The 22,719-nt window shown below is 47.4% G+C and overlaps 1 protein-coding gene across 41 annotated transcripts in view; it reads right to left on the minus strand.

Annotated features, from left to right (window-relative positions):
• Window positions 1-22,719, minus strand: part of SORBS1 (sorbin and SH3 domain containing 1) — a 242,569-nt gene that overhangs the window by 116,494 nt on the left and 103,356 nt on the right. For 40 of the 41 annotated variants that reach the window (XM_047760565.1, XM_047760535.1, XM_047760537.1 and 37 more), the window contains exons 3-4: window positions 8,261-8,315; window positions 2,875-2,943 (exon numbers count right to left, since the gene is read on the minus strand). In XM_047760565.1, the coding sequence (XP_047616521.1) occupies window positions 2,875-2,943; window positions 8,261-8,270 (79 nt within the window). In that variant the 5' untranslated portion in view covers window positions 8,271-8,315. The remainder of the gene's footprint in view (window positions 1-2,874; window positions 2,944-8,260; window positions 8,316-22,719) is intronic. The other variant, XM_047760533.1, reaches the window with a different exon arrangement.

Genomic DNA, 22,719 nt, shown 5'->3' on the forward strand with positions numbered 1-22,719 from the left:
AGCAGTAGATGCAGTAACTTAAAATAACCTGCTTTCGCTCTTTAGAGGCCCACGCCCAGATGGCAGAACCCTCCCCACAGCCGTCCCCCAAATGCAGCTTGGGTCAGTGTCCATGCCACACCAGGAACTTGCCAAGGCTTGGGACAAAGAGATCCATGGAGCCACAGGTGGCCTGGCAAAGAGAGGAAGGGGAGAGCAAGCAGGGTCCAAGGGCCCCCTGGGAAAATGCTGGGGTGTCTGTGCTGGGGGAGGCTCTGAGGAGGAGAGTTATGGTTCACAGACCTCTTGGGAGTGGAGGAAGGAAAGGGATCAAATTCATGAGTCACCTGGTCCTTGCAGCCATCACAGCTGCTTCTCCAGAATCCTAACTTCTGTGTCTTGTGCCTGCTCTGACAACCACAGCCCTCTGGCTCCCGGCAAAGCAGAAGCCCCGTCTGTTGGGCGGCAGATGGTCTACTTCAACCCACCCAGGTTGCCAAGTGTCCTCGTGCATGCTCAAGACTCTGGGCAGCACCCCGGATGCGGACACCAGGTGAGCTCGAGACTTGCGATAACCTGCCCAGGATGCTGGCAAAGGCTGCTGTCCCAAAGTCCCTCACACTTGTCTATCCACGGGCTTCCCTGGGTACTGGAATCTCAATGGTGGGCACATCCCCAAACAAGCTTGCTGTGAGGCTTCCCCCGTCCTAACGGCAGCAAAGAGAGAGATGGGTGCTTGTGTGCTATGGTGCCCAGGTCAATCCAATGAGCAGCACCCAGAGGTCTTCTGGCCCCAGACCCACATCATAACTGGGGGGTAGGGCTGTCATGCTTGCATCAGTGTCTCAATGACGAGCCCGGCAGGGGAAGGAGGAAGGGAGGCACCTCGGCGATGGGCCGCTCACCTTCTAGTTAGTTCATCGGGCTACCACTTTGGGTTTTTTTTGTTTTTTTTTTTTTTCTGGTCCTTTTTGCTATTTCTTTGGGCCGCTCCTGCGGCATATGGAGGTTCCCTGGCTAGGGGTTGAATCGGAGCTGTAGCCACCGGCCCTACGCCAGAGCCACAGCAACGCGGGATCCGAGCCGCGTCTGCAACCTACACCACAGCTCACAGCAATGCCGGATCGTTAACCCACTGAGCAAGGCCAGGGACCGAACCCGCAACCTCATGGTTCCTAGTCAGATTCGTCAACCACTGCGCCACGACGGGAACTCCCGGGCTGCCATTTTGAAAAGCGTGTGGATGTCACATGGCCTCCAAGAACTGAGCTGGTAACAACAACCCTGCATGTGTTAAGGCTTCTGCCTGCTTCTTACGGCCACCTGGGAGCCTGAGCGGGAGCATTTTGCTACTGTTTTCAGGGAAAGGAGCAAGAGAGCTGCTTGGAGTCATCTGGGTCTCAGGTAAAGAGGCTGAGATGGAGCCCAACTGTCCTGGCACTGGGTTCAGTGACTGCCCCAGGCCACCGCGATGACCCCAGGTGGCATCTGCCTCCTCTTTCCAACCAAAGGGAGAGTGGAACGCAGGTCCACCTGCCCCTGCCCACACCCCCGAAGTCTCCCCTGTGGTGAATTCACAGGGCGGGGTGGGTGGCCAGCATCAGCGCCGTCTTCCCATGCTCCTCACCATAGGCACTGCCCTTCAACCTGCCCTAAGCCACGCAGGCAAGGTTGTCCAAGACCCGGGGAACACAGCCCCACACCTCGAGCAGAGGGGGCGGCCAGGCAGGGAGCCTCGGAGGACAGGAAGCAGGAGGACGCTGGCCCTAGGCTCCCCATCCCTCCTGGCTGCTCCCCCTGACCTGGCACTTTGCCTTTCTCAACAGGGATACTTAGCTGACCCAGATGGTAATTACAGAGTCCAGACATGTCAAGCTCTCTAGGGTATTGTGAGCAGGTGCGTCCTGACTTCGGTTCCCCACAACAGGACTTCTGCCCTCCCTCTTTGATACCATAAGACTTAGCGGGGTGAGCACTGAAAGAATCACCGCAGCCCGAACTTGAAGCATGAAAAAAGACCACAGATCATCCAACTCCCCGCTTTTCTAGAGAAGGAAACTCATTAAAGAAAAAGGACCTCCCGGAGTTCCCATAAGGGCACAGTGCAAATGAACTCAGACGAGTATCCATGAGGACGAAGGTTCGATCCCTGGCCTCACTCAGTGGGTTGCTGTGAATTGTGATGAGATCACAGACGTGGCTTGGATCCTGTGTTGCTGTGGCTGTGTTGTAGGCCAGCAGCTGTAGCTCTGATTTTACCCCTGGCCTGGGAATTTCCATATGCCGACAGCATGGCCCTGAAAAAGAAAAAAGACAAAGGACCTCCCAAGAGCTATCTGTTTACAAGCAGCAGACGGGGACTCGAACCCACATCTCACGATGTGGAAAGCTTGCTGCCTGGCTCTTCAGGATGAGAGGCCACAGGGCCAACAGGACCTCCGCTGTCATCTTAGTCATCACTCATTTCACATGTAAACCTTCTGCCCTAAAGTGTTAAGAATTGAAAATCCCAGAGGATATATGCGAAACTAAATGTCACCAAAACATCTGATTCAGCAATTTGGGCTCTTGCTTCAGGGTCCGGACTGGGAGTATGCCACTGTTTATGACACGTGAAGGTGAAATGCCAGATAAGAGAGATTCAGGCTGATAAATGCCATATATGTGAGACTTCTGGCTGTGTGTTTAGTTGTATGCAGCATCCTGTGAGCTGGGGACAGATTTTAATATGTCACCTCACAGTGGGACACAGCAGCTTCAGACTCAGGAGTCTCGGAAGGCACAGGAACAGGTCTCTGGGTCACAGCCTAATTAGATCAGTGACTGTTCCCACCAGGCGGGTGGCCCAGGCCCTGCTCCTCCTAGAAATGCCAGGCTTCCCTTCCAGAGCCTTACCTTTGTCTCGCCCGTTGCTGCCCAGTGCCAGTCCATTCACCACGGCCTTGGAAGCACCCACATCGCATTCTGAAAGAAAAGGAGCCTGAGGTTTGTGACTGCATCTCTCCGCCCTTTCTGGAGACCCATGGAGGTCGGGGTGGGGGGGGGGAATCCCACAGGCTTCCTCAGGCCTGGAGGGGGTGCCCTGGGGCGAATGGGAGAGTCCTGAGAGCACTGGGTGGCTTGAACCAGGGAGGATGCAAAAGCCGGTTGGGGAGGGGAAGGGTGCTGGGAGGAATATAAATGCTCTGGCCGCCTGGCTAAGGCTTTGCTTCTGCTATTTTTAAAAGATCTGCTTATTAATTCCCTCAAAATACCATCTCCTGCCTGACAAAAGCATATCCACTATCCCAAGGCCACTTGCATGCATCCCTGTGCCTCTGGAGTGAGCGCTGTCAGAAAACCAGAACAGAAACCTCAGGCTCTGGGCCATTGTCCTTTATCCGATGCCACTGAAGCCGTGCTGCCCACTGGTCCCCACACTGCCCCCAGGAGAGGTCCTTGTGCTCCTGTTGTGGGAATGACCTGGCTCCCTGACCGTTCTCCCTTCCTCTGTTCGGTCCCCCTTTCCACCCAGCCCTCACTCCGCATCTGCGCGCACTCGCCGAGCCCCAGCGCACAGGACAGAGGAAAAGAAAACAGGACACAGCAGTGTGACCCTCTAAAGCCCCTCCACGTCAAATATACTGTATTTCACTTCTATTTTGAAAACAGAAATACTGACGTTTAGGCTGGGACGTCAATCATTTATACCATCATTCCCACGAGGCAAAAAGAAAACTTGGAATTGAGTTTCCCAAAACATAAAAATGATTATTAGGAGTTCCCCTCGTGGCTCAGTGGTTAACGAATCCCACTAGGAACCATGAGGTTGCGGGTTCAATCCCCAGCCTCACTCAGTGGGTTAAGGATCTGGCACTGTGGTGAGCTGTGGTGTAAGTTGCAGACGCGGCTCAGATCTCGCATTGGTGTGGCTCTGGTGTAGGCCGGTGGCCACGGCTCAGATTAGACCCCTAGCCTGGGAATCTCCACATGCCGCGGGAGTGGCCCAAGAAATAGCAAAAAGACAAAAAATAAAAAAAATAAATAAAAAAAGACAAAAACAAAAACAAAAAAGATTGTTAGGAATATAAGGTTTTTGGGAAGTGCGATGGCCTGAATGTTGACCTAAGCGGTCCCATTCAAATTAACAGACTGACCTTCCTGATGATGAAAAGCAAACAACCAGCAAGGCCCCAGTGGCCAGCGACTGCCTAGGGGACAAAGCCTCAGCAACACGCCCCAGACTCCACGCTCGCCGGCCACTGGCCCCAGCCCTTCTCCAGCGGCAAGTTCTTCCTGCCCACCACGCTGGTCTCACAGCCCCTCAGCACAGCAGAGGCTTTCTGACCTTCAGGCCTTGGTTCCTGAGAGGCCCTCGGCCAGGAGTGCCTGCTCCTCAGGGAACTCCTGCACCGCCTCAAGGCTCCCCTTGAATGCCACCTCCTATGTGTCAGTGGAGACCTTTCAGAGTTCTGCTCAGCTGCAGACACCAAGACCCTCAGTGCTCCCTGCAGCCTAAGCCCCAGCAGTTCCGCATCCCAGCGCTGATGGCACAGCCCAGACAAGACACATGACCAGCGTGCTTGAGGAGAGCCCCTGAGGCCAAGAGCAACCAAGCCACAAACAGAATCCCACCAGCTTTGGTCTTTTAAAGCCTCTACGTGCCTGGATCTCAGGGTCCGATGCTTAGCATTTCATAATTAGCATCTCATTTTTATCTTTAATACCCAGGCCCCTGGAGCTAGGACTTAGGAACTCTTATTTTATAGATAAGAAATTTGAAGCTCAGAAAGGATGCCAGGCTCTCAGAGCACAAAACTGGGATTTGAAGGCTGGCCTGGTCCATCTCACAAGCTTATCTTTGTCCTCAGCTGGGATAAACTTTTTTTAATTTTTTACGATAAAAAATAGGAGTTCCCGTTGTGGCTCAGTGGGTTAAGAACCTGACTAGTATCCGTGAGGATGCGGGTTTGATCCCTGGCCTCGTTCAGTGGGTTAAGGATCCAGTGTTGCTTTGAGCTATGGCGTAGGTCACAGATGAGGCTCGGATCTGGTGTGGATGTGGCTGTGGTGTAGGCCAGCAGCTGCGGCTCTGACTTGACCTCTAGCCTGGGAACCTCCATATGCCGTGAGTGTGGCCCCTAAAAAAAAATAATAATAAATTTATATATATACAGAAGATTCTGTATAAACCAGATACAGTCTATATAAGTTTATATATATTCTGTTTCCCCAAATGCCCCACTCCCCAGTAGCTCATTTGACTGAGACTAGGTCTCCCTACCTGGACCCTTAACCATCAGCCTCCCTGACACCAACTACACTGCTGGGCCAGCCTGGGTGCTCCTGGTCCAGACATGAGCAGGGCTACTGCCCCCAAGCTCTTCCACCAGCAGCCAGGACCTCCCGACACTGGCCCCTCAGGTCCCAACCTGTCCACTGCCCCTGATCCACCTACAGATGAAGCCTAGTTCCTCCAGATACCAAAGTCCCCTTTGTACCTACATTTCTGGGTACAAAAAAAAAAGAAGGAAGGTTTTGGCAGAAAACCAGAAATCCATGGGAAAGAAACATCACAGATTCCACACTTCCATATTTTCCAATTTTCCCTTCCCCACCCACCTGCCCTAATTTCTCTCAACTGCAGGTCTCCTTCCTAGGACTGTAGGCCTTGCTTCTGGCCTCCCCAAGCCAGCAGCCTCTGAGCTTTCATGAGTCCCTAGTCTGTGTTCTTCCTTTCCTTTTTTTTTTTTTTTGGTTTGTTTTTTAAATTCCAACACAATTGAAGCTATTTGGAAAAGTACTCCCATCCCCTCAGACTCAAACCTCTGCAGCACAGAGTGCAGGGGCCACCTCAGCTCCACTGCACACTAGCTGGGGACCATGGACAAATCATCACCCCGAGGGGCCTTGGCGTGCCCATCTCTAGAATGGGGTGGTAAACCATGCCCACCTTTGAGGGTCTGCCAGGAGAGCGAAGTGAGAGATGGTAGGTAAAGCACTTCCTTCCCTTTGTGACTGACAGCCAAGCCCCAAAGCCTGGAATAAAAACAGGCTGCTCTTTCCACCAAAAGTTAAAGCAAATGATTTCTGCATAGCCGCTTTCTCCCTTGTGACTGTTTTTATTAGAGGCAAAACCTTCCAGCAAGTAAACACACACAATGAATCTACTCCTTTTCCCACCTTCATCCGGGTGATGTTTTTGTTTCCTTCAAATTAAGACAGACGTTCCCAAGTGTGGGATTATCAGGCCAAAGGGTCCAACTTTTTGGACTCTTCCTATGAAATGCCTCCTTTCCACGCCACACCTGGGAGAGAGGGAGGCTGGGGAGAGGTCCAGGCATTTCCACACCTTCACCCTCCGGCCAGCCCCACCCAGCCAACCTCTTCCACCCTTATGGGTGCTGGAAATGGTGACGCTGGCTTAAGCGAATTCTGATATTAGAAGAAAGAGAGGCTTTAGGCTGTAGAGTGAAGTTTAAAGAAGAAGAAAAGCACTGGCCTGTTTTACATGACAATAAAACCAAAAAGCCAAACAAGGAGAAAAACTGAGTTACAAGGCAGGAGTTACTGGCAGTGCCCCAGTCCACCTGGAAAAGAAGGGGTGCAGCAGAAGCACCCACAGAGTCAAGAACGAGCCCAGCCCCTCTCCTCGCAAAGAGGGAACCAGAGCTGATGACCCACGGATGGGACACTGGCCAGGCCTCGAGCACAGCACTCAGTACTTGAGAAGCCCCGCCTTAACGCTCACAAAGTCCCAATGAGCTGGTGCTTTCGTGATGCCCATTTTACAGGGAAGGGTCCACTGCAGGCCAAAGCCCACAGTCCATACGTGGGCCCTGAGCTGATCCACCTCGGCTCCTCCTGGTCCTAAGCACACACTGTCCTGCACGGTGTAGGATTTGGCTTAAAAGGGTACTGCCGGAGTTCCCATCGTGGCGCAGTGGTTAACAAGTCCGACTAGGAACCATGAGGTTGCGGGTTCGGTCCCTGCCCTTGCTCAGTGGGTTAACGATCCGGCATTGCCGTGAGCTGTGGTGTAGGTTGCAGACGCGGCTCGGATCCTGCGTTGCTGTGGCTCTGGCGTAGGGCCGGTGGCTACAGCTCCGATTCAACCCCTAGCCTGGGAACCTCCATATGCCGTGGGAGCGCCCAAGAAATAGCAACAACAACAAAAAAGATTAAAAAAAAAAAAAGGGTATTGCCTGTGAATCAATGGAAAGGCTTGTTTCTCATCTCAAGTGGTCTCTGATGACACTCTGGAGATAATGCAGGATGGCGGGGCCGCCGAGTGAGCTCTCCATCCAGTGGTCCCCTGGCCCACCCAGCCTGCAGCTCCCGAGGTTGCAGGGCTCCCTCAGTCGCCAAGGTGGACCTTCATCTCCAGATGGAAACTTCTCGGCCTCAAATTCTGGGCTGGAAGGATAACTGCCCTTGGCCAGGCAACCAACAGGGAGCTATTGCCTTCTCTGTCTTCCCTAGCCCAGGCTTTTCAGCACAGCTGCTCTAAAACAACTCAAAACAGGTCATTTGTCTAAGATTTTTTGTTTGTTTGTTTGTTTTGCCTTTTAGGGCCGCACCTGCAGCACATGGAGGTTCTCAGGCTAGGGACTGAATTGGAGCTACAGCTGCTGGCCTACGCCACAGCCACACGGGATCTGAGCCACATCTGTGACCTATACCACATCTCATGGTCATGCCAGATCCTTAACCCACTGAGTGAGGCCAGGGATCGAACCCACATCCTAATGGATCCTAGTCGGGTTCATTAACCTCTGAGCCATGAAGGGACTCCTACATAGAGGTCTTGATTTTTACTACCAAACCCACTGCAAAAGAGTGATTTTGCCCTGACAAAAGAAATGATAAATTAGCTCATACCCTGGAGCAGTTACGGTCAATCTGTTTACTTTGCTTCAGTCTGATTAAGAAATGCCACTGATGTGTATACCTATGTTGACATTTGTCAAATTGTATAACTGAAATATCCATAGTTTATTGTATGCCAGTTATATCTCAATGAAGTTATTAAATCAAGGAAAAGGGCGAGCCCATTATACAGATTAGGACACACACAGCACGTAGGAAGCATATAGCATAGTTCTTGACATACGGTAGGTACTCAATAATAAAGGTGATGATGACGACGACGGTTTATGACAAAGCTTTGGCAGTTACCAAGGACTCAAATAATAAACCATGAAATGCAACTGGGGCCTTCAGAGTAAGCGGGAGACCTGGGTAAGCGGCCCGGTTTTGTAGATTTGTCAAGAAGAGAAAGACAGGGTTTAAACTGACTTACCAGAGCTCATGGTGGCGGCAGGACAAGTCTTCTGAAACTGGGGCTCTGCACTGCTCTGCAGAAAAACAAACACCACAATGGAACTGATGAATGGCAGGTTCGAGATAAATCCCAATGGTTCACATTAAAAATGCAAACACCGTACATAACCCTGGATAAAACAGAGCTGAGCCAGGAGTCGCTGCGCCAGGCTCCTGGTTCTTGGTGGGCTGTGTACTGACATGACCTTGGGGACATCACTTGGCCTCTGTTTGGTCACCCACATTTTTTTTGTCTTTTATTAAACTACAGTGATTTGGAATGTGCCAATTTCTGCTGTATAGCAAGGTGACCTAAAAACATATATACGGTCTTTTTTTTTAATATTCCTTTCGATTATGGTTTATCCCAGGAGATTAGATATAGTTCCCTGTGCTTACACAGTAGGGCCTCATTGCTTATCTATTCTAAATGTAATAGTTTGTGTCTACCAAGCGCAAACTCCCCATGTATCCCTCTCCCTCCTCCTTGGCAACCATACGTCTGTTCTCCGTGTCTGTGAGTCTGTTTCTGTTCTGTAGATAGGCTTATTTGTGCCATGACTTTAGATTCCACATACAAGTGATATCATATGGTATTTGTCTTTCTCTTTCTGACTTACTTCACTTATAATAATCTCTAGCTGCATTCATGTTGCTGCAAATGACATTATTTCGTTCTTTTACATGGCCTAGTAGTATTCCACTATATATATGTACCATATCTTCTTAATCCATTCATCTACTGGTGGCCATTTAGGTTGTTTCCAAGTCTTGGCTATTGTGTCACCCACACTTTGTTCAGATATTATCCAAGATCTCTCCCAGCTCTAACATTCTGATAAAAACCTCAAGCTACATGAGTCCATGTATGTCAAGGAGAGAATGAAGGAAAGAACCAAGATTTGGGAGAGAGGGAGGTAAAGTCAGAACACAAACTAATTACTGGAAAATAATAATGTTCTACACAGCTTATAATGCACAAGTAAATGTTCTAGCTGTTTTAAATATATTAATTCATTTAATCCTCACAAGAGCCATACAAAGTAGGCACTAATTTTGTATCAGTCCGCATTGATGAGGAAACTGAGGCACAGAGAGGTGAACAGCTCACCTGCCCATGTGGCAGAGGTGGTACTACATTCTGTGGCTGTGAGGTTGGAATGCATTCCATCTACGTACTGTTCTACAAATGGTAACCCTCTCATTTGATGAAGTCCCGGTTCCAGGTCCCCAGTCAACACTGAGCTACTGTCACTCATTTTACCTCTTTTAGAATCTTATAAAAAGGTATCATGGTGTGTGTAATCTTTTGTATTTGGTTTCTCTCACTGAGCATTACACAATTTAGCAACTGGCCTTATATGTGTGAGTCTATTTCTGGATTTTGTTCCTTCGATCAGTTTTTTTGGAGTCCATTGTCTTGATGACTAGAGGTTTTGGTTTTTTGTTTTTCGTTTTGTTTTTTTTGGTTGGTTTTTTGTTTTTTCTTTTTTTTTTTTTGTCTTTTTGCCTTTTCTAGGGCCGCTCCCGCGGCACATGGAAGTTCCCAGGCTAGGGGTTTAATAGGAGCTGTAGCCACTGGCCTACGCCAGAGCCACAGCAATGCGGCATCTGAGCCGCATCTGCAACCTACACCACAGCTCACGGCAATGCCAGGTCCTTAACCCACTGAGCAAGGCCAGGGATGGAACCCACGTCCTCATGGATACTAGCCGAGCTCATTAACCACTGAGCCACAACGGGAACTCCAATCTGGGGAAAATTAATGTTTTAACAACATTCAATTCTCCAATTCATGAGAATGAACTCTCTCCCTTTATATAAGTCTCTCTCAATTTCTCTCAGCACTGTTTTGTAGTTTTCAAGGCACAGGTCTTACATGTATTTTGAACAGTAAGTTCTAGCTTCTAGAACACATCCGAAGGACAACCTGAAAAGCAGATCTTCAGGAGATGTAGAACCTTGCTATTTTAAGGCGTGGTTTGTAGACCAGGAAACACTGGCATCCGCTGGGAACTTATTGAAAAATGGAGAAATTCAGACTCGACCTTAGGCCCCTGAATTCATATCTGCATTTTTTTTTTTTTGGTCTTTTTGCCTTTTCTAGGGCTGCTCCCGTGGCCTATGGAGTTCCCAGGCTAGGGGTCTAATCAGAGCTATAGCCACCACCCTACGCCAGAGCCACAGCAACGCTGGATCCAAGCTGCGTCTGCAACCTACACCACAGCTCACGGCATCGCCGGATCCTTAACCCACTGAGCAAGGCCAGGGATCAAACCTACAACCTCATGGTTCCTAGGCGGATTCGTTACCACTGCGCCACAATGGGAACTCCCATATCTGCATTTTAACAAGATCCCCAGTTGGTCCCAAATGTGAGACACAGTGATGTAGAGATCAACTCCCTGGCTCACAAATTCTGTAATAAGTCAGGGTATGCACGGAGGGTCTGCACCAGGAGCCATGCTTTAATTTCCTCTTTAACACTGAAGGTGGGCACTGGATTCCTTTCTGGGTGGTGTCTTGTTGACTGTCCTTGGAACTGACTAAAAGCTGGGGGGCAAAAACGTTGTCCTTCTAAGTCCTTGTCTCCAGCCCAAATCAGCAGAAACCTTGCCTCCATCACTGTCCAATATACCTGAGACTATCTGTGACCTTCAACAGCCCTTCAGATTGTCCTCTAAGCTTTGGAAACGTTTGTTCTTTCTGTTAAGAACACAATCTGCTCTGTTCTCTTTGCCCCAGTGGTTTTCAATCCCGGTTTTATGATATCTTTCTTTGCCTCCCAGGACTCAAAGAGATGTTGGGCTATCATTCTGATGTTTTATTTTTCAAATAATGTTAACAATCATGTTAAGGTTTTCTTTATTTAACTTTTAAAGCACGACTGAAGAAATGTTTTTGCTTTAACCATGAAGATATCTTAATAGAGCTATTTTTCTTTCTTTACAGTCCTTTCTAACCTTTATTGGCATAAAGAGCATTTACATAGTTGAAAACAATGTCTGGACAGCTTTGTGTTCTAGTTCTTAAATATTTCATAAACACTTTTCTTGATTCTTACAGTCCTAAGTACATAAATGAAATATTACACAGTCATAAAACATGAAATAATGCTATTTGCAGCACCATGGATGAACCTGGAAATTATCATGCTACATGAAGTAAGCCAATGAAAGACAAATATCACACGACATCAGTTATATGTGGAACTTTTAAAAAATGATACAAATGGAGTTCCCATTATGGCACAGCAGAAACGAATCCAACTAGGAACCATGAGGACTCGAGTTCAATCCCTGGCCTCGCTCAGTGGGTTAAGGATCCAGCGTTGCCATGAGCTGTGGTGTAGGTCACAGACAAGGCTTGGATCTGGCCTCGCTATGGCTGTGGCGTAGGCCGGCAGCTTCAGCTCCGATTAGACTCCTGGCCTGGGAACCTCCATATGCTGTGGATGCAGCCCTAACAAGACCAAAAAAAAAAAAAAAAAGGATACAAATGATCTTATTCACAAAACAGAAACAGACTCACAGAAAACAAAGGTTACCAGAAGAGATGAGGGAGAGAGAGAGAAATTAGGAGTTTGGGATTACCAGATACACAATACTATATACAAAATAAACAAACATGGACCTACTGTATAGCCCAGGACACTATACTCAATATCTTTTAATAACCTAAAATGGAAAAGAATCTGAAGAAGTGGGTTAGATAACTGAATCGCTCTGCTGTACACCTGCAACTAACAACACTGTAAATCAACTATGCTTTAGTTTTTAAAAAGTACACAGCACAACAGCATTCTTAGGCTGGGGAAGAGATGAAGGGAAATGTCTTACAAGGCCAACAAAAGGATGCCTTGACTCACATCTGATGAGTCAGCACTGTCTGTCACATGTGGGTCACCCTTTGCACATTTTATATTCCTCAATACAGATACCAGTAATTTTGAGGTGTCAGCCCCATCCTTGCTTAAAAACGGATCTAAAGTACATATGGCCAGGGAGAGTGTCCCTAGTACTAACCATCACTTTGACACAAAGGTGCACCAACCAGAACAGAGGCCAAATGTAGCACTCTTTCAGGGTGGGGGGCTCCTCAGGCCAGGTCTTTACCATATAGTGGTTGGATTGTGAAAAGATGGAAGGAGACTGGGCCCTGGGTGGTAGAACACTATTCCAGTACCTTTGGAACACATAGGACAGTGGTAGGTGGCAATGACAATGCCTAGGTGGGTGCCAGCTCTGCACACAAAGACTTCTTGAGTAGTAGGCTCTGTTACAAGCTCTCACTTGATGCTTAAAGAGGCAGCAGGGGGCAGTTTAAGACAAAATAAAAATTGGGAGTTTCCATTGTGGCTCAGCGGGTTAAGAACCCAACTAGTATCCATGAGGATGCTGGTTCGACCTCTGGCCTTGCTCAGGGGGATAAGGATCTGGCATTGCTACGAGCTATGGTGTAGGTTGCAGAGGCAGCTCGGATCTGGCATTGCCGTGGCTGTGGCGCAGGCCGGCAGCTGCAGCTCCAATTCCACCCCTAGCCTGGGAACTTCCATATATGCCAGGGGTGTGGCCCTAAAAGGAAAAAAGTTAATTAAATAAAAATTAAAACTGCAACAGTGGCAGTTGTGCTGAAGACGGCACTCGGTGTCCCATCCTCACCACTGGTGGCAATAGTGCTGACATCCTATCCAGTCTATTCCGGGGCCAGGTTTTGGCTCTGAGCCCACCCAACTTAGCCTCCCCTGGATTTCTGCCCCTGTTTGAGTGCCATTCTCCTGGCTCCCATAAACCCCAAACTACCTGAGATCTTGCTAATAAATCCCCCTTTTGAGTTTGAGTTGAGTTCATCAGAGGTGGTTTCTGGTCATGTGCAACCCAAGCATCTTGAGCAGCACAAGATGGGGGAGAAGAGAGCCCCCAAAGGTTTCAGTCGGAGGGGAGTCTTCCTTCCTCTCTCCTAAGGGGGGCATCCAGAGCTGAATCCCATGGCTCAGCAAATGGCTTTGTCTCTACAGCCTGAAGAGCTCAGAGTCAGGGCAGCAGAGATGCAATCCAGAAGCGGCACAGACCAAGTCTGACCAGAAGAACGCAGGAAGCTTTGGAAGTCACAATCTAATCCCCGCAGTTTATTTAGAGATAGTGCAAGTGTTACAATCATATGTAGAACATGAGAATTCATTTTATATAAAAACCTCTGACACTTAATATTTGTTTAAAAACTAAACTGTAAAGAGTTGGAGTTGGCTGAGAACATGATGATGGCACATCTTTGGAATTTCTCCCCCAGGTCCCCTCCAGAGGAGGCAGGGGCCTTTGGGTCAAAGCCAAAAGGATGAACAGTGCCATCTAGTGGCAAAACTGGACTGCTGCCAGCGGGTATCCCTGCCGTGATTTGCAGCAACCTATAGTGTTCCGGCTTGGGTGGGCGAGCCAGGGCCAAGTTGCCTTTCCATCCCTCGGGCTGTGGGGACCTACTGTACTTGATCAAAACACCACAGCATCAACCCAGACATTCCACCAAAAGAACAAGATGTGAAGTAGCCAATTTTGTTAAGAATGCATCCAGATAATTAACGGCTCTGCATGGTCCCTCTCCAAAAGCACGACCCTGTAATTCGTTGATAAGTCTTGATGACACAGAGTGAATAATTACGAAAAAGCGAAAGTTATACTCATGTTTCCAGCTGAAACAGAATCCAATAACTAAATATGGGTTGTTTATTAGGGAAGGAAAGAAGGTCCTTCCTTATATGGATCATTGAGTTTGTCTGTAAAAATGAATTCAAGGTCCAACAAGGATTCTTGGAAGAGAAGGAGCTGCTGGCTGGCCTCTCATGCAGCAATGTTCCTGCTTCTCCTGTGCCCTATGGTGTTTTGCCTCTGCTGCTTCTCCACAAATACTTACATATACATACCTGATCATAAGTTTCCGGAAGGGAGACACTGCGTCATCCTCAGAATTGAGAATTTAGTGGGTGCTCAGTCATGAACGTGGCCCTTGTCTGTATGTAGCCATCAGAACCTAACTTTCAAGTCTTATCTTCAAAATAACCAAGACCCTCCTTAACTCCATTATAGTTGCCTTAATAGGAACACAGCAAACTCTGGCTTTGAAATCCAATCTGGGACTTGATTTTATATATATCTGCAAAGACTTCCAAAAGCTTGAAAAGGACAAGGACATAAAGGACAGCTCACAAAGCCCCAGAATACACGCTTGGCCTTACTGCTTTATACTTGGCTGATCCACCAAGACAGGCACTGTTCTCCAAATTTTTTTTTTTTTTTGACAGCTCATCTTCTTCTCAATCTCTCTTAATGTCATATCTCTTCAAATGCACTCTCTACAGTATTGGCGAGGGTGGAGAAGGCTCTTCAGAGAGCCAGAAAGGATCAACACTGAGTCGCGAACATTGCCTTTCAAGGGGAGGAAGTTAGGATAAACTTGACCCCGACCTTAACTTCAGCCTGGAATCCCATGACACGGCTGGGGGCTCAGAACATAACACGCACATGGTTTCTGTGAAAAGACCGATGGTCTGGAGAGGGAGCAATAGGAAAGCCTGTCTGAAAGGCCATCCCCCACATCTTCCCATTTCCTCCTGGAATCCCTCCAACGTGGTTTCCGTTCTAACCAATTATCGAAAACAGCCTTCAGAAAGGTTTCCAGGGCACACACATGGCCAAGCCCAATGGTTTCTGCAGTGGTCGGGGCCTCACTGACCTTGCCCCTGAATTAAGACAGTTAACTCCTTCCTCCTCCCGCAGGCACGTTCTGGTCCTGAATTCTACTTGTCACTGTGGACAGGTTTACACTGGGCCCTGAGGCTCTTCCTTCTAGAACAGGACCTCTGCAGAATTTCTAGGAGTTCAAAGAGCTCAAGGGCCCTGAGCGGGGTCCTCTTTCCTTTCCAACCGCATGCTCACGCTTCCTAGAGAAGCGTGAGCATGGACTATTAGGACCAGCAGGACCCACGCAGGCTCGCTAGCCCGTTTTCATGGTTTTCCCACCTGTTTTGGAAGAAAATTCCCTGAGCCCCCTCAGGCCACCAGGGAAGCTGTGCTTTTATCAATGGAGTTTCTTGGTCAAATTTCAATGGAGGGAAAAAAAAAAAAAATCCATGGGGCTCCTCTGAGCTCAGAGAGGTTGGCTGCGCAGGACAAGTCCAAAGGAAAAAAGGCAGCGAACCTCCTAGGAATCATGTATCATTTATACTTCCTGAATTTTCCTTGGATGAATGGGTTCTCCGGCTCCAAAACAAAAACAAAAAAAAAACAAAAAAGAAGAAGGTTCATAAACCAGAAATCTAATCTGCCTCCTTATTATGTAGGTGCAAAAACAGATTCAGGAAAGTTCCCCTTAATTTTGCTCTTGAATTCCATCTACTAAGCCGGCTTTCCCTCCCCTCCCTCTTCTTCCTTCCTCAGGGCACCTTCAGCCTTTGGCCTCTTGGCAATGGACGCTGAATTCCACTTGAGAGTCAACCTTTCACAGCCAACACATGAATTGGATGGTGCCATCTCCCCCTTAGAACTTTCCAATATCACTGCATCACTCACCAAACAATGCAAAGTGCCCTGGTCATCAGGTGCAAAGACTGGCCAAGTCCATTACTCATTTTTCCCTGCCTTGCCTTCCTAGTCTCTGCTCCTCCAATCAAGACTATGAGCCCCCTCCAGTAGGCGGGGTCTTGCTCATCATCTCCTCCAATCAAGACCATGAGCCCCCTCCAGTAGGCGGGGTCTTGCTCATCTCTGTATCCTAACGCTGGTATGGTGCCTAGCTTAGAGCAAGCACCCAACAGGGAATGTCTGCTCCCTGGGTAGGTCTGAGTCCACTGCTTTCTGTTCTCTTACCACCTCTGTCTCTCCATCCCACACCTAATGCCTTGTCTAGTCTTGTCAATTCTTCCACCCCCATGACTCATGCGCCCCAGCCACACTCACTGTTCCATTCCATCACCTCATTCCCAGACCCTTACAATGGCCTGATAAGCCTCAGAATCACCCTTCAGCCCAGGTCCTGCCATGTTCTGACTGTGGAGAAGTTCTACAGTGAGAGTGTTCCTTGGTCAAATTTCAATAAGAGAAAAAATATATATGTATCCATGGGGCTCCTCTGAGCTCAGAGAGGTTGGCTGGGCAGTACTGGGCCAAAGGAAAAAAGGCAGCGAACCTCCTAGGAATCATGTACCTAACACACAGACCCAATGATGCCATCCCAAAAGCAGTTCTTTAGCATCTACCAGGCCCCCAGAATAGTACTTGGCCCAAAGGGGACCAACATGAATCGGACGGCTGCTGTCTTTGAGGCCATCACAGCATTGCAGGATAACAGACGCGTCCCATTTAAATACAATACGAAGGGTGACCCTCTGCTAGCGATCTAACCTAAGTGTTACAGGAGCATAGAAAGAAAAGAACTAAATTCTGCAAGGAGAGAGCAGCAAGGAATGATAAATACTAAAAGCTCTTAATGTTCAATGGCACACCTTCTACCCTCAGCTCAAATGCCACACTTCGGGAAACATGGTCTAAATATCCAAATTTCACAAGGCTCTGTAAGATGAAGTCCCAATTACTTTTGCAGCCTCATCTCCCCCTTGCGCTCAATAAGCCCTAAACTCCATGTGCATCATATTTGTCATTCCTACTGAATCCTGAACAAGATTTCCCATTTCCAAGTCTTTAATTCCATCATTACTTTCCACTAATACCCTCTCTCTCGCCTCCCCCAAATGTTAAGGCCAATCCCACTCACCAGACGAAGTGCCCCCACTCTGCAATGGAAGATTTTAATTTTGGTTTAGTTTGTTTGTTTGTTTGTTTGTTTGTTTTGTTTTGTTTCATTTTGTTTGCTTTCTAGGGCTGCACCTGTGGCCTATGGAGGTTCCCAGGCTAGGAGTCAAATCGGAGCTGTAGCCAGCGGCCTACACCACAGCCACAGTAACCCTAGATCCGATGGTTGTTGGCAACCTCCACCACAGCGCACGGCAACACTGGATCCTTAACCCACTGGGCAAGGCCAGGGATCAAACTTGCGTCCTCATGGTTACTAGTCGGATTCGTTTTCACCGAGCCACTCTGGGGACTCCAGTTTAGTTTTTAATCACTCTTCAAAGTCATCATGAGAAGGAACTCCTTTTAATAAGACCTATTTAACTATCACAGAATTCAGAAATCTCATGCCCAAGATCCCACCAACATCATCACACTCTCATCCCACGCCGTTGCCAAAGATGGGTCAAGATCCAGAGCGGAAAGGTTGGCCACTGATAATATCCACAACCGTTTTTTCACTTGTATACTTAAATGAAGTCTATATAAACATGCTGAGTGGACTCTGCCAACAAAACTGCCAATAAGCAAAATACAGCCCCAAACAGTTTCGAGTCTTATAAACGCAAAAGTATTTGAGTTGCAGACAATAGAACTTAGGAAATAATATATGATTACAAGTTATGGATAACAATGCATGGTTTAAGCCAACATAAGAGACAATTACTATCCTTGCTTTAGAGTGTGCTCAATATCCATTGCCAAGAAAAAAATGTTAAAGGCATTTACAATGTTTTAATTCAAAAAAAAAAATGCAAACAAATCTACGAGAAAATGTTCACTTAGGCTGATTAGTTTTAAAAAGATTCAAATCATGACTGTTTTTTGACACTTCTCAAACTAGTCCACACCTTTAAAAACACCATCACTCAGTCTGGGCAAAGGCAAAGACAGTTATATTTTCCTATAGTCGGTGACACTGTAAATTGTTACTGTTATTTTCAGCTTTATATGTCAAGACTTAATGAACCGCCTACCCTTTGTGCTTTAGGAGAATCCAGCTCAAAGAACCCCAGATGACAGGAAAGCTACGGAGACAGGGATGTTTATCACAGCTTTATTAACAGTGAAAACCTAGAAACACTCCTGCATTCAGTGACAGGGGACCAATTACATGGCCACGCACCCTCTGGCTCGACTGAACAGTTAGGAAAATAATGGTTATGTGGACCACACGACACAGGAAAACACTTCTTACAAGATTAGGTGAATAAGGCAGGACGTAGGACTGGGTGACGCTTGTGATTATAAATATATAAAAACCCAAACACCGGCACATACTTCAAAGGAACTATGTCCAAAGTTGACTAATGATGTGGAAGTGTGGAATTACGGGTAACTTTTAAATTCCCTTTCTACCTTTCAAACTGTGTATAATGTGGTTATAATACATTTCTCTTTTGGTGACAAGAAATTGGTTTTGATCTCATCCCTGACATCTGGTATGTGCTTGTGTCATCTTTAAGGATGCATCTTTAATCATTTTAAGGGCAAAGTCTAGGAGACGAGCTAAAAAAAAAAAAAATGCCATGAGCAGTTCATTAGGACAGGGCAGCGCCCCAAAGATGCAATCTTCTGCGGGACTCAGAGCAAATACCCCAAATGTGGAATTCCAACATTAATTGCCAGTGATTGCTTTTGTTTAATGAAGCCAAACTACTCCCATGCAATTCCTTATGAGGACAAGGGGGGCAATAACGCGGCTAGAGTGTTCAGCCAGATTTCCTAAAGAAGCAATTGCACCAAAGCATTTTATCTTAAAATAGTCCACAGGGGCTGCCAGGTGACAACACACGCAGTACCCCCATCACTCCCCAGGCCTGCTCACTGCCAATTCCCTGCTCCTAACCCAACTTCGCGACATTCCAGAGCCCTGAGCTCCTCACACGCTTTATATGTACAGCTCTGAGCACACAGTTTCTTAAGCAGGCATTGTTAACCAAGACGAGTCTTCAATACAAAACTGGCCCATTTGTCTTTCCCAAATATGGCTCTGTCTACAGAGCCAAAACAAAGCAGCCTCACCGCAGCCTCGAATATACCTGAAACCCTCCACTCAGGAAATCTAGAGCATTCAAACAAGGGCAGATGCCCAAACTCGTTAGAGAACAGCACAACATCTTAGCTCTGTTTAAACTGTCAACACAGAACCTCCAACTAATCAAGGGAAGAAGCCCAGGCTACGGATGATGCCTTTCTTCTGTAGCAGTTGCCACCCAATGTCCACCTGTAGAGACAGCATAAAGGAGAGCATTATTGAATTCTCAGGAGTCAAGGTCAAACCACAGGCTATAGATAGAGAGACTGAGAAGTTACTGTGTGGGGCTGGAAAGCTCAAACAACTGAAAAGGGGTCTTTCAGCGTTTGGGAATGGGAAAGAAGGGTGGGTTTGATATGGCAAGAGAGGGGTCCACTCTTGTAGACAAGCCCTAACTCCCTCTCAATTTTGCTTTTAAACCACAACATTCCTAAGGTGATGTAGTTACCACATCATATATCACACCGACATCTGCAGTGCAGGCCCATACCTTGCTCAGGAATGAGAGAACAGACGTCCCATTCAGTAAAAAGACCCTGGGTTTTCTGCACATGTACAACGTAAATACCTCAGGTCATAATACTGGCCTATTCAGGAATTGCTTGTTTTCCTTAAGTCGTTCTGAAATTCTACTGAAAATACACTTCTAGCAAGAAGCCAAGAGAAACACGGAAAGCATCATCTTTTCTGAGAAAGCCTCTCTTCTCAGCAGCATCTGTTTAAGAACCAAGGTAGAACACATGTAGCCAGGCCCAGAATCAATCATCCCTGAACCCAGGCCCTGAAGGCTGAAGGCTGCATCAGACCCCTGGTGCCTCACGGTATCAATGGAAGGGGACACACCACCTTCCATCTACCATGCAGTGAATGGTACATCAGCTACTTTTCTCTTTTAATTGTATTTTGCACTAATTTCAGGCACTTTTTACGTTTATATCAGGTATAAAAGCTGCATCCAAGCATTTGGAAATACAGTGCAAATTTCTGAAATGACTTCTCTTCAAACTAAGCTAAAATCAATAAAATATTCACTATAGTGCCAAGGTCATAGCAAACCATTCAATAAAAGGTGTGTTTTTTTGATTTTGTCTTTTGTCTGTTTAGGGCCACACCTGCAGCGTATGGAGGTTCCCAGGCCAGGGGTCTACTCAGAGCTACATCTGCTGGCCTACACCAGAGCCACAACAACGCAGGATCCGAGCTACATCTGCGACCTACACCATAGCTCACGGCAACTCTGGATCCTTAACCCATTGAGCAAGACCGGGTACTGAACCTACAACCTCATGGTTCCTAGTCGGATTCATTTCCACTGCACCAAGACAGGAACTCCAAAAAAGAAAATTTGTGTGTTTTTTTTAATTTACATTGCTTCTCAGACCAGATTACCTGGAAATAAGTTGGCATCTATTATACATTTAAATATTAATAAGCATTATATATATGCATATATATATACACAGACACATTTCTGACTTCAGTTGCTCTATGTATATCCACTATATCAATAATCACTTTGAATATCAATGGTCTAAATACACCAATTAAAAGAGAATATCAAAATGGATCAAAAAACAAGACCCAAAGGCATGCTGTAAGAAACCCACTTTTTTTTCCTTCCTTTTCTTGGCCACCCTGTGGCATATGGAGATTCCAGGCCAGGGATCAGATCCGAGCCAAAGCTGCAACAACACTGGATCCTTAACCCACTGTGCCTGGCCGGGAATCGAACCTGCATCCCAGCACTCCCAAGACACTGCCGATCCCATTGAACCATCTCTTCATTTCCTAAATGGCAACCCTGACCCGACCACTTACACACATCATTTCTAATCCTGAGAACCCTACTGTAAGGTTTTCTATACTCATTCTGCAAATGGAGAAACCGAACCTCAAGGGACATGAAAAGACTCACTGAGGAGTCTTAGAGAAGGAAGCAGGAAAAATCCTGGTGCTGGTCCTAAGCCCAGGCTTTTTCCATCCCATGATCCTCACCCCAAAAGGCACAACACAGTTCCTGCTGGGAGCAAGATGCCCCCGTTTGAAGGTTGTTCAGAGAACAGATACACTTTAAAAAAAGAGATGGATAATCTTAGGAGGCATTTTTATCCAGCTGTGGCAATAAGCAAACTTATCAACCAAGGTAAGAGATGGCGAGGAGTTCCCGTCGTGGCGCAGTGGAAATGAATCCCACTAGGAACCATGAGGCTGCAGGTTTGATCCCTGGCCTCGCTCAGTGAGTTAAGGATCCGGTGATGCCACGAGCTGTGGTATAGGTCACAGATGCTGCTCGGATCCTGCGTGGCTGTGGCTGTGGCTGTGGCGTAGGCTGGCCGCTGTAGCTCCAATTTAACCCTTAGCCTGGGAACCTCCATATGCTGCAGGTGCAGCCCCAAAAATGCAAAAAAAAAAAGAGAGAGAGAGAGAGAGAGATGGCACCTGCCCTTGAAGACCTTGTGTTCTAGTTGAGAAGACCAATAGCCTTGGAAGAGCATCTATGGACTGTCCTCCACTGTAGGAATATACCAGCCAAGAGAAGACCAAGCTTCAAGACTTACCCAGCAAAAGACCAGGGACATGCTGGCAAATATACCCTTTTCTGAACATTTAAGGGCATCCATGTAGTTCTTACAGCATGAACTTCTCTACAGAGGGTTCGCTGGGGGAAGTTAACCAGAACTGGATCACACACAGCACTTCTGAGCAGCCTTTAGGAAGCAATGACATCCATCAACACCCCCTTACCCACGCACGCACACCTTTAAAAGGTGCAGAGACTCCAGAATAAATAATTGGGGTTTCGTTTGCTGCTCTGCCACTTACTAGATGCTCAAGCTGAGGTCTGTCAGCGAATCATGTTAAGACTCAGTTTCTTCATCTGTAAAATGGGAATAACAACAGCGGTCAGCCCCAGAGTGTTAACGATGAGCATTAAATGAGGTCAAGCACATCACGGTCTTACAAAGCGCTTGTTAAACTCCTGCTGCTTTCGGCATGACCATCATCATCGGGTGCATCTGTGGCCGAGGCTCAAATCCACTTTCTCCTCAGCTGGTTTCTGAGCAGCAGCAGACGTTCTGTGTTCAGCTCCAGGGAAGCTCACCTCTTCAAGCTTAAAGAACAGTCTCAGTCAGCGCTCCTTCCAAGAGCTTTCTGCACTTATGTCCTCTCTCTCCTGAAGTCACAGGGCCTATCGGCCCAAAAGCACAATCCTCCAAAATTCAACTTCCCACAAGAAGCCAAGTAACTAGTCTCCGCTTTCTCCCAAGGGTAAATCCTCAGTGGATAGTTGCATGACCGGTTAGGTATCACTGGATTGAGATATAAAGATTATCATCTTCTATGTCTGTGCTACTAACAAGCTGTGCTCCTCGAAAAGTTCCCGAGGTGATATTTCCGAGATGGGATCCACATAGGCAGGGTTTGGGACACAGCACAGAATGTGCACAGAAAAGACTCCAGTCCGGTCCAGTAGGTGGGAAGCATCCGTACTGAAGCGCATATGGAGAGAACACTGGGTAGATGGCGTGTCCAGGCCAGAAAAATGGGGTCGAAGGCCAG

This window comes from Phacochoerus africanus, chromosome 15 (assembly GCF_016906955.1).
Source record: "Phacochoerus africanus isolate WHEZ1 chromosome 15, ROS_Pafr_v1, whole genome shotgun sequence".
Taxonomy (NCBI): domain Eukaryota; kingdom Metazoa; phylum Chordata; class Mammalia; order Artiodactyla; family Suidae; genus Phacochoerus; species Phacochoerus africanus.